The sequence below is a fragment of the Strongylocentrotus purpuratus genome, unplaced genomic scaffold (genome assembly GCF_000002235.5).
Source record: "Strongylocentrotus purpuratus isolate Spur 01 unplaced genomic scaffold, Spur_5.0 spur5_scaffold_2, whole genome shotgun sequence".
Lineage (NCBI taxonomy): Eukaryota > Metazoa > Echinodermata > Echinoidea > Camarodonta > Strongylocentrotidae > Strongylocentrotus > Strongylocentrotus purpuratus.
Genome location: NW_022145605.1, coordinates 10,278,885 through 10,291,475, shown reverse-complemented (window position 1 = coordinate 10,291,475; position 12,591 = coordinate 10,278,885). Strand labels below are relative to the sequence as shown.

Genomic DNA, 12,591 nt, shown 5'->3' with positions numbered 1-12,591 from the left:
ATGTAATATTGAAGCCCCCCAAAATTGCGCTATAAAATGATCAAGAAGTACCTCAAAAAAATTAAAACCTTTGAGATGACCGGTTTTACCATACTCGTTTTCCCCAAAAGACTGTAGTGTTATGAAAACCGTCAGGAAAATTTAATTTCGATTTTCAGTCATAAATATCTTGATAATCAGACAGGTGAACTGCTTGTAAAAGTCATGGGGTTCCTGACTAACCTAAAGGTTAAAAATTATCATTACAGCATGAGCTAAATCCAGGATTTTATTTCAGAATCGGAGACAAAGTTACCCGACCCCTTTAAGAACCATTTTTCTGGGATTGTATAAAAAGCATTTACTTACATATTCCCATGAGAACGAATGCGCCGACCTGCATGATGATGGCCTGGAGAGCGTCAGTGTAGATGACGGCCTTCAGACCTCCGGCCACGGTGTATATGCTTGTCATCAATAGGAGAACGATCACTGACAAGTAGACGTTCCATCCGAGAGCGGTCGAGATTATCACCGTCCCTCCATAAATCTCACCCTTTTAGAAAATGGAAAAAAAATGGATAAAGCTATTCAGTTCAGTGATCGGTTGGATGATTGATTAAATGATTTTATTTCGCAGCATAAAAATTAAATGCACAATCGTAAAGAGAATAGCACAACATGATGTTATGACAAAATATATTTCCTGGTTTTAGTTTCCGTTTAGTCTTATGCCATATTTCACATTCATATTCATTACATAAATTAAAAGCAATAAACAATAATAATGAAAAGGATTTTTCTTGTAATAGGTAAAAAAAGAAATACGTAGAATAATAAAAATACAGTCGAATTAACATACGGATATAATAATACGACCGCATGACATTTTAACTGAAATTAAATAAATGATTTTGAAGTGATATACGGGGGAATCTAATAAAAAGACAAGCTTTTACATTGAAGTTTGTAGCTTGTAGATTCCCATTTTTATAAATAAGAGCATTTTATTGAGCATGAGCTTATGTTTAAAATAATAAAAAGAAAAAGAAAAGAAAATAAGAGAGAGGCAAGGGTTGAGGGTATTTTGGTGGGTTTGTTTATTATGGGTTAGGGTTTGTTCAGTTCTTGAGATTGTCATGGTGGATGTCTGTATTTGCTCTAGATGTCTGATTTGGATAACAATAAAAATATTGACTGGCTTTACTTTCGGGGGATATCAGAAATATTTACCGCGCTAAGACGGGGCAATATGATCTGAGCTTGGTCAATATTTCTGATATACCCCTCAAGGCCAGTCAATATTATATAAATATCATATACTATCATAATCATATAATATCATATAATATCATACAATATCATATAATATCATATAATATCATATAATATCATATAATATCATACAATATCATATAATATCATATAATATCATATAATATCATACAATATCATATATTATTACCCGTATCAGACATCTGAGCTGGTCATTTACAAAACCGTATTGCCCTAGTTTTCACTAGCAGTGGGAACGGAGGGGTATATTCTTTGTATTTTCCTTGGTCTCCCTGCGCGTATTGACTTTGCGTGTAGAGACGAGTGAAAATATACCTTGGTATTTTCTACGGTCTCGCATTTTCATTGCGCATCTATTAATATTATGCGTACGAGAACCTGCGCTCTTTGCGCGCACTCTATTGTGACGTAATAATCACACCAAATACACACTGTTTGTAGTGTATCGAAAATTTTGTCAAGCACTGGATTCACAGTGTTGGTTTGACAAAGTTTGTTCAGTTCTTGAGATTGTCATGGTGGATGTCTGTATTTGCTCTAGATGTCTGATTTGGATAACAATAAAAATATTGACTGGCTTTACTTTCGGGGGATATCAGAAATATTGACCGCGCTAAGACCATATTGCCCTCGTCTTTCGACTCGGGGCAATATGATCTGAGCTTGGTCAATATTTCTGATATACCCCTCAAGGCCAGTCAATATTATATAATTATTACCCGTATCAGACATCTGAGCTGGTCATTTACAAAACCGTATTGCCCTAGTTTTCACTAGCAGTGGGAACGGAGGGGTATATTCTTTGTATTTTCCTTGGTCTCCCTGCGCGTATTGACTTTGCGTGTAGAGACGAGTGAAAATATACCTTGGTATTTTCTACGGTCTCGCATTTTCATTGCGCATCTATTAATATTATGCGTACGAGAACCTGCGCTCTTTGCGCGCACTCTATTGTGACGTAATAATCACACCAAATACACACTGTTTGTAGTGTATCGAAAATTTTGTCAAGCACTGGATTCACAGTGTTGGTTTGACAAAGTTTGTTCAGTTCTTGAGATTGTCATGGTGGATGTCTGTATTTGCTCTAGATGTCTGATTTGGATAACAATAAAAATATTGACTGGCTTTACTTTCGGGGGATATCAGGAATATTGACCGCGCTAAGACCATATTGCCCTCGTCTTTCGACTCGGGGCAATATGATCTGAGCTTGGTCAATATTTCTGATATACCCCTCAAGGCCAGTCAATATTATATAAATATCATATAATATCATACAATTGTGACATATAATATGCATTACATATATTACAAACAAATTTATTTACAAGAGATGGTGCAGACATTCTGCTTTCAAGTAAATCAAGAAATTTATTAGGATTGGCTTGGGGAGGTCTGTTTCTTTTTACGTAGGATGACAAGTTTTTTTTTAAAAACAGTTACTGCAAAACTTGGCATAATGATTAAACTCATTTAAAATTTCGGTTTGGAATTTGTTCGAAATAGATATCCCTACACCATCCCTTATTTTCCTGATCTTTTATTTCCCGAGTATGTATTATTATCTAACGGGCGTAAAGGGTAATTTCCGTTGCCTGCTCCCCAATATCTACCACCCCTCCCCCTATTAGTCCCCAATATCTAGCACCCCTCCCCCTATTAGTCCCCAATATCTACCACCCCTCCCCATATTAGTCCCCAATATCTAGCAACCCTCCCCCTATTAGTCCCCAATATCTAGCAACCCTCCCCCTATTAGTCCCCAATATCTAGCACCCCTCCCCCTATTAGTCCCCAATATCTACCACCCCTCCCCCTATTAGTCCCCAATATCTACCACCCCTCCCCCTATTAGTCCCCAATATCTACCACTCCTCCCCCTATTAGTCCCCAATATCTAGCACTCCTCCCCATACTCCCCAATATCTACCACCCCTCCCCCTATTAGTCCCCAATATCTAGCAACCCTCCCCCTATTAGTCCCCAATATCTAGCACCCCTCCCCCTATTAGTCCCCAATATCTACCACCCCTCCCCCTATTAGTCCCCAATATCTACCACCCCTCCCCCTATTAGTCCCCAATATCTACCACTCCTCCCCCTATTAGTCCCCAATATCTACCACCCCTCCCCCTATTAGTCCCCAATATCTACCACCCCTCCCCCTATTAGTCCCCAATATCTACCACCCCTCCCCCTATTAGTCCCCAATATCTACCACTCCTCCCCTATTAGTCCCCAATATCTAGCACTCCTCCCCATACTCCCCAATATCTACCACCCCTCCCCCTATTAGTCCCCAATATCTAGCAACCCTCCCCCTATTAGTCCCCAATATCTAGCACCCCTCCCCCTATTAGTCCCCAATATCTACCACCCCTCCCCCTATTAGTCCCCAATATCTACCACCCCTCCCCTATTAGTCCCCAATATCTACCACCCCTCCCCATATTACTCCCCAATATCTACCACCCCTCCCCTATTACTCCCCAATATCTACCACCCCTCCCCTATTACTCTCCGATATCTACCACCCCTCCCCTATTACTCCCCAATATCTACCACCCCTCCCCTATTACTCTCCGATATCTACCACCCCTCCCCCTATTACTCCCCAATATCTACCACCCCTCTCTCTATTACTCCCCAATATCTACCACCCCTCCCCCTACTCACCGCCAACATAATGGTGACGGCGACGACGAGGTTGATGATGGAGATAAATGTCTGCAGTCTGTTTCCTCCGAAACGTTTCTTCACATATTGTGGCACCGTCGAAATCTGAGAAAAATAGAAGAAAATAAACGGATAATGGCATCTGTTATAGCTACGGGGTGTGGCGTTCTGGGAGCGTGCCTCCGCAAACCGAAAGGCGAAAATGGGGAAAGGAGAGAAATTTAAAGAGGGGGGGGGGCGCAACATGAACAGAATATTGTACGACCCCTCCCTCTTCCTCCCCTCACTATACTGCTATATCCCCTTTTTGTATCCTCCAAGAAGGGGCAGCACAACAACCCCTTGACTTTGCATATCTCAGAAAGAAAAACAAATCATGATCATTAGAAAAAGTACGAATCCGATTTTGTTTTTCTTCAGAAAACTGAAATGTTACACATCAATGAGGAACCAACCAGGAGCAAAATGTTGACACATAATGTTTTCTCCCGTGAAAAAAAAAAATCATTCACGTTTTAACGGGGTTTCTTTTATAACTAAAGTATATTGACATTCGATTCATTCCACTACTTGTTAAAATACTCTATACAATCATGTAAGTTTGTTTTCCTTTCTGTCAGCTTTTAAATTGATAGCTCTAATTCGTCTACAGTAAGGATATAACAAGATTATGATGAAACTCACCTCTGAAGAGAAATACACGGGACAGAACACAAAGCCAAGGAGAAGTAAGCATATCAATGCCTGTAAGTAAATGAGACCGATAAGAAAAAGAAAACATAAACAAAAACAATGCAAATTCATTCCACAACATCATTGCTTTTCATTACTAAGTAATATATATTGCAAATTTTACTGTTTTGTTATAGGCCTTAATCGGTGATTTTTTTTCCTGACTCATAAGGAAGAGGCCGTTGAAACGATTGCATAAATGTAAAGATGAGTACTGGTCTTGCAGCTTTATTGTGGAAGAAACCGTGTAGGTGCTATTGGAAAATGTTGATTATGCAGTACTTAAGGATTAACGTAGGCCTACATTTCAACTTTTGTGTATAATCAAATTTTTAAGAAATTGACACAATCTTGTCGAAACTTCATGCACTACACAAAGATGAGGTCCTGGGGCTTCAAACATGTTGCCCAGGGAGGAAAGCAGTTTCTTGAAACATGGAATATTGTAAAAGTTTGTTAGGTATCAAGGTGTCCAGGGCACCTCCCCGCGTAATGTCTAGGTGGACTACCTTGACAATAAGCTGCTGGAACAAAATTGGCCGCCATATATAACTATTGTTGGAGACTACTTTTTCAACAAAACATCATTTTAGCATGAGTGAGGCGGTTTAAAAAATATTTTTGTGGCGGTGGGCTTGGGTCCCTCCCCTAGATGCGCTACTGGAGGCTAAAGTTATCAAGAGACAAGACGACTTTCTTACATAATATTCATAAGCGATGACTGCAATACCGGATATTGCGGCAGTACCCGAAATTCCGATGAAAACTTGACTTCCGATGTTGGTCATGTAGAGAGAGAGTCCCACCTGTCCACATGCAAATAAATTGTGATATAAGATTTTCCTTATAGCTACATAAGCACGACAATATTGTACATGTATATTAATAATAATAATAATAATAATAATAATAATAATAATAATAATAATAATAGTCTAATAGTCCACTCCAAATTTTATTAAACCGAAACGGAAATTCTTTTTGCCCGATTGATCATACATAAATTACATAGCATAATTACATAATTACATAGCATTTACGAGGATTAAGGGCTGATCAGACCAGACCAGGACAATGTAGCAATATGCTTCTGGGGCATTCGGTTGGTGGACATATTATGATGACCTAAAAGAAAATGGTCTTTAATGATAATTCTTCAATTTCTTTTACCCAAATTATAACTTTGAAAAAAACAAAATTCGGATTGATTTCTTCAATTTCTGGAACCATCATCAAAAATGTATATGTGGGACTACAGTCAACAAAAATCGCTTTCAATGTAACTCGCACTGGTTCTTCTCTTTATTCCTTTGTGCAAAATGTGATGAAGTGTGAAATATTGATTCACTAGTGAATTTTGGAGGTAATATGGTTTTCAATCTTTGCGGTATGTCAGTTAGAAACAACTAGGACAAAATGTAACGTGAGAAATAACCGTTACGCGAGTAACCAGCATTCTTGTCATTTCTGACAAAGTGGTATGTCCAAGAGTTTGTTAATACTTAAAAGTGTATGTCTCATTTATACCAAACTTCTTACAAAAGGGTACATCAATTTTAGAAGAAAGCTTCATATACGGACATGTTTCAGTAAAGGTCTCTTTTGTCCTTTTCATGAAACGTGAGTAACAAGCACTTTTCATTAGCTTTCAGAAAGCAGACACGTTTCATTAGCTTACAGAAAGCGTTCAAAGCTGACAACCTTTTCCAAAATTCTATTTGCTGAAAAAGAGGGTTAAGTCATGTATACTTTCGTTTAGCGCAAACTTGCTTGGTTCAAACCATTGTTATAAAAGAATGAAAGCTCGAAGAGTAAATTCAACGTCCCTCCAAGTTTAACGTTTGAAGTAACCGTGGAATTGCCCTTCTGCATACACCACGATTCTTCTGTGTAGTGTGTGTATAGACCCTCGAGTATGCAAGCAAAGGGCGTACGTTTTATTGAAATTCTCGTTATCGTCAACTCTATCGTTTAGGTGTGATCATGGTGTGATCAGCCCTGTTTCCAACATCTCTGGGATGTTTTTTGGGTCAAAATTATACGTTGGGGCAGACGCGTACGCCGAAGGGCGGGGGGGGGGGGGGGGGCGGTTAAAACCCCACCCTTAATTTTTTTTTTAATTGAAAAAAAAAAGGGGAAAAAAAGTGCTCTTTTTTTTCCCTAGTAGGATGCTATTCCTTGAACCATTTCAGCGCCTTGAGGCAGCTGAATCCTGGTTAATTATATTATTTTATTTATTGTTGTTTTAATTTTTCCGTTTAAAAATTTAATTTTCCGATTGAAAGTCTTATTTTTTTAAAGAATATTCGATCCCCTGTTTGGCCCGCATCTTCAATATCAGACATCCAATTTTCCCAAAACACATGAAATGAAAATGAATCACCTGAATAGGCTATATGATATTACAAGGAAAAAAGACCAACTTTATTTCACGTTTGTTCTTTCTTACCAGCCACCATGGCATGCTTCGACCTGCCAGAAAGTAGCCGCTTGTCGAATCTTTGCTCCCTGCACATGATGCCTGCAAAATGGAGAAACAATTAAAGAAAGACCGAGGGAATTTAAAAAAATCAATTAAAGTACCATGTATTAAGAAAATAAGGCATGCGTTATACAAGAGGCTGTTTTGATTAAATGTTTAGTCTAGTAATCGGTCTTCACCCCATTTCAGATGAATACAAAATGCAGTCGTTATGGGATTACATTGAATGGTGATATTTGCGATTCAATAGATAAGCTTGTAAATAGAAGTAGCAATTAGCACTTAACAGCACGTAACATTTATGAGTTGTAAAGATAAGCCAGAGAGCGACACACACCCATGATTAACGCTTCACTGACTGGTACACGCCCCTACCCCATACATCCAAGATACACTGTTGGTCATAATGGTGTTTTTTTTTTACCCCAATTATGGAATGATTTTGACAATGGTTTATTCCTACTAGATCTATAGTAATATACATTCTCAGAATGAGGATTAATGCCCCACAAAAGAGCACTAATATAGCACATCGACACGGTGTTGATCTTGGAGCCTCACAGTTACGAAGCTATTGCTTTGCCACTGAATCATGACCGTACGCAGTGGGGGCTAAGGTAGGGGGCAGCCCCCAAAAATTTAAAAAAAACGCAAAGAAAATGCAATAATTTATTAATAATTTATTGCAATTTCCCCCCGGTCCCCCAAAGGAAAAATTCCTCTGTACGGCCATACATTATGGTTCAAGGCATGGCCACACAGAGTTTGTTCAGCAGTCACAAACGTAAGGGGAGCCACACGACGTATTTTTAATCTGTGAAGACGGAACACCTGCGACTGCCGTACGACCTTTGAAGCGCTGGCTAACGGTCACTTAGGCCGTCCCTGCAGCGGCCGTAAATGTTTGACAAATACGAAGGCAGACGCAAGGTAGCCGCGAGGCCATCGGACGCACGACGTATGGTTGCCGTGGAACCGCTCTACGGCATGGATACGTTGTGTCTAAATGTCTAATTGCAACGGCGAACATTGAAATGAAATAAGTTATTACTCCGCACTAAAATCCCACGACGAGTCGGCGACCCGTACGGCCTGCAAAGATAGAGATAGACCCTGGATGACCCTGAGGCCACCACATATTCTCTGCGGCCGCCGCGGGTATCTTTCCATTTCGAAGGCCTACGGCCGCCGTATCCTAGCCGTAGAGCAAATGTGACCTAGGCATTAATGGATGATTTCAGTCTGTGCTCTTTACTCTCATATAAGTCACATGCTTAACACATTTCTCGGTCTTCCTTTATAGTATGTTTTTTGTTATTATGTTATATCTAGTGTACCGTTAGGTACCCCCAAGAAATCATTTATGTCATTCCATCTACCAATGACTTGATTGTGATCAGTCTTGAGATTCGTACCGTTCAATTTTAATAGAGGCAGAAACTTGAAAAAGTTCAATTTCAGTTTTTTTCTTCTCGATACGGCCTGCTGCACAATTACGGAGTACTGTATACCTCTATTTTCTGGTAGTTTAACTGGTAAACAGATTGATGTTATAGAAAGTATACACAAAAGAACCTGTCAGATAATTTTAGGATCAAATTATACTTCATTATGACGATGCTCTTTAGAGACCGAAATTTCTAACCCTTGTGACTCGAAGAGAAAAACTCACCATATAGATCTGGCTAATGCACTAGAAACGAACTTACTGTGCAAATCATGGTTACCGCCACAGAAAACCAACAAATACAATTTACGAAACGTCAATAAAAATCAAAGATTTTCTTGTAAAACTAAGCGATTCCAGGACAGTGATCTTCCCAATCTCACACGTATGTTAAACTTTCACTATGCACATCCAAGCTTATAATTGCCTTAAGAACTGTGCAATATTAAGTTATTTTTAACAGTGGGGCAATATCAATCAGTCATTTTTAATTTCGTATATATTTTACTACCGATGCAATTTTAATTTATGTTTGTACACATTATATTTAATTCCATTTTTCCTGATCTCATGTTGTTATTTTATACTTGCATAGTTGCATTGTACATGTATTTTACTTGCACTTTGAAAGCATGTACAATTTAGTCTATGTCTGCCATTCATGTCTTTAATAAAACTTGATTGAATTTAATTGAATTGAATTGAAATGCTGGGCCGGAGATGTAAGGTTACGAGTCTCATGCAAAATCTACAGCAGGAACGATCGTCATCAAAGACATTCTGAAAAGTCGTAATAAAATCCCAATGTCAATCAAAACATTATCTGAGATTCTCTCAATTTTAATTTTAATTGCCTTAAAATACAAACCAGGTGGTGTTTTTTTTTAAATATTTACAAAACCTTTATTCAGATACAAATCACGGATGACATCATGCATAATTATTTACACCAAGCGAATCACCACATGTTTAAATAAGATGAAATTATGTATCTACATTCACTTGAAAAAAGATTTATGCATTTCTTGTAAATAATTAATTGTCTCCATCCTCTTAGAGGAATTCGCATCTATTTTCAAACCGAACGGTTTTCATTTCATGAAAAAAATCAGTCTGAAGTATCCTAAAACAAATAAATACATTATCCTTGCATAAGATGGGGCTGTAAAATGCACCTGTCCCACTTAAAGTGTAATTTCGAGGGTAGTGATGAATGAATTTTTCTCGCTCGCTTCGTTGGTCTTAATCAAATATAAACGTATGGAATATCACTGTTACCATGGTAACTACGTGCAAATATTTCATTTCATAAAAACGTTATTTTATTTTATTTTGAAGTTTCAATTCAAATCCATAAAAAACACATTTTATGAAAGTATAAAATACAGATAATATATTTTTTTAAACATCACTTTATTGTTCAAACTTGCACAACAAAGGAGAAGATACAAAAGCCCAGGACAATTCCATTTAACTGGAAAATGCAGGGCATTAAAAGTGCATACATGTAGATATACAGTGTACACTGTTATATAACATCAACACAAATTAACTAATTTTACAACATAGTGAAAACTGAGGAGTTATGGATATTCCTAGCTATGCATGTAGATAAAATAAGAGGAGCTAAAAATTGAAATTTTATGATAAATACGAAGCATACATAATGAGTATTATAAGAGTTTGATTTGAGTTAATGTTTAATACAAAGAGGATTCTGTCAATGCCAGGCAATGAAAAGAGGCGAGCAAAAGAAACAAAATATAAGACTGGTTACAAGGTGTATCAGGCGCGTAGCCAGGGGGAAGAAAAAAGAGAAGAGAGGAAGAGGACGTAGGAAGAAAAAGGATTAAGAGTCGAGAACGGTACAACGACTCGTCTTCTTTCTCTAATAATTTATGAAACGTCAAAGCTTCCGCGCTTCGCGCGATCTAATGAATCGTCAGAGCTTCCGCGCTACGCGCGGAGGAAGGGGAACTTGATTCCAACAAGGATAAAGAGTCGAGGACGGTACAACGATTCGTCTCCTTTCTCTAATGAAACGTCAAAAGAAACTGAATACCAATACAATTAAAAAAAAACTCTATTGAAATATATTTAATCAGGATAACAAGAATCAGATATGCATTGTAGAAACAAAACCTGTTTTACATCCTGGTCCTGTTGTTGTTTCGGTAAGATTCACATGACAATCATTCAATTTTCACTTATCACTATTAAACGAGTTATGATTAATTTACTCTTCTTTCTCTTATTAAAGCTTATCCCTTATTTGTTGGTGTTGTATTTTTCGGGGGGTATGGAAGGTTTTAGACGTTTAAGAATTCAAAGATAAATGGTATCAAATAAGTGACTTAATGCCAACAATAGCTACAAGTATTAACGGCTTTAGTTTCAAGTCTCTAAAAACAAGTTTTTACCCAGATTCCCAGTGCGAACACCACGACGAAGTTAATAGCAATGACGGCGATATCCCACCCTGCAATGTTGCCCAAAGTCAGGTTTCCCATGATGACGAGGAAGACGAGATACTGATAGTGATACTTATACTGATCTGATAGAAGCTTGAACCGCGATGGAGGTCGTTTTCTGGTACGTTCTCCACCAATAACCTCAATCTTTTCCACTATTCTCTTTTTGGTTCAAAGCGGGACAAAAATTCAAAGTCCAATTGTAAAGAATTATGAATGTACTCGTTCTACAAATAGGGTTATCCTCCTTTACATTTACCCGAGATTCTAGAAGGATGCTGCGTTATTTGAAGAGAAAACATGATTTATATGCAGGGCACTGGCAACTAACGGGGCATATTAAATTTGTTCGATTTATTTTCATGTGCCTTAACTACATTCATTTCAAAGGGAACTGATAATTCAAGTATGAGGATTTTCTTTAAGTTCTTCAAAAAAACACAAATGTCTGGGATGAGGTTGGTTTGGGCACACTCTAGTGGAATTGTGGAGATGCCTTCCTTTGTCCATGCTCTACTTTCAGGTCTGTGTACATAATATTGTCGCTAAGAGAGGAGATGCCTTCTTGAATAATTTCGGCAAGATACAAAAGTATGTTGTCATGGCGCCAAGTATAGCGTCCCTCTTCAAGTGACACAGGGCATGCGTTCAATACATGGTGTACTGTTTCTATATTTTCACACTTTTTACAGTTTGCTGATGCTGATGATAAAGGAAGCAGAGAACACACATAACATGGAAATATGTCTACAAATATACCAGAATTATACAAATTTAATCAATAGAAATGAATTGGGGGAACTGCAAATAAAACCGTAAGGTTCTATCGAGGCAGTCCCTGTTATCAAAAGAAACATACAGAAGAGAGAGAGAAGGAAGGAAACATTCTGCTGTGGCAACATTGTGATTTGTCACGAAACTGTTATTCGTGCCTCAGCGTATGTAAACAATGCAAAGACTCTCTACCGCAGACGGAAGGGGGTACTCTCTAAAAAAATCGAGTGATCACGGACGTCACTGCTCTGGCGAGTGAAAATGTAGTGAAAATAGAGTGAACATTCACTCTTTTCTTCTTAGAGAGCACTCTAAAATCAATCGATTTTCACTCCTGAACAAGTGATCACGGACGTCACTCCCAAGAAAGTGAAAATAGAGTGAAAATTCACTCTCTTTTTTAAGAGAGTAGGGGGCTCTTCCGACCTCCATCCCTATCCCACTAATCGAGCGATGGTGGCCCCGAAAAGAAAATGCACCAAAGTAAAATTGTATTAGTAGGCTACATCACGCTTTTAAATGTCAGAGGTGCAAGGGTGTCGGTTTGTATCCGTGGTTGGGGGGGGGGGGGGGAAGATAGGTGCCAAAATATTTTCGGCAATGGATCAAAGCAATCAAGAGGTAGAAGCGTGTGGCAAGTTGCACCCCTCCCAAGCGCGTAGCTAGGATTTAATCTTAAGGGGCGGTAGTGAGCACGCGAAGCACGGTCCCTAGGGGGTTGCGTGCAGGGA

At 38.4% G+C, this 12,591-nt stretch overlaps 1 protein-coding gene across 1 annotated transcript in view; it reads right to left on the bottom strand.

Annotated features, from left to right (window-relative positions):
- The window catches only part of LOC590499 (sodium/glucose cotransporter 4), a 37,589-nt gene that overhangs the window by 11,648 nt on the left and 13,350 nt on the right, over positions 1–12,591 (bottom strand). The window contains exons 3-8 of the mRNA XM_030991004.1: positions 11,036–11,248; positions 7,136–7,207; positions 5,388–5,492; positions 4,639–4,698; positions 3,955–4,059; positions 349–535 (exon numbers count right to left, since the gene is read on the bottom strand). Coding sequence (XP_030846864.1) covers positions 349–535; positions 3,955–4,059; positions 4,639–4,698; positions 5,388–5,492; positions 7,136–7,207; positions 11,036–11,248 — 742 coding nt within the window. The remainder of the gene's footprint in view (positions 1–348; positions 536–3,954; positions 4,060–4,638; positions 4,699–5,387; positions 5,493–7,135; positions 7,208–11,035; positions 11,249–12,591) is intronic.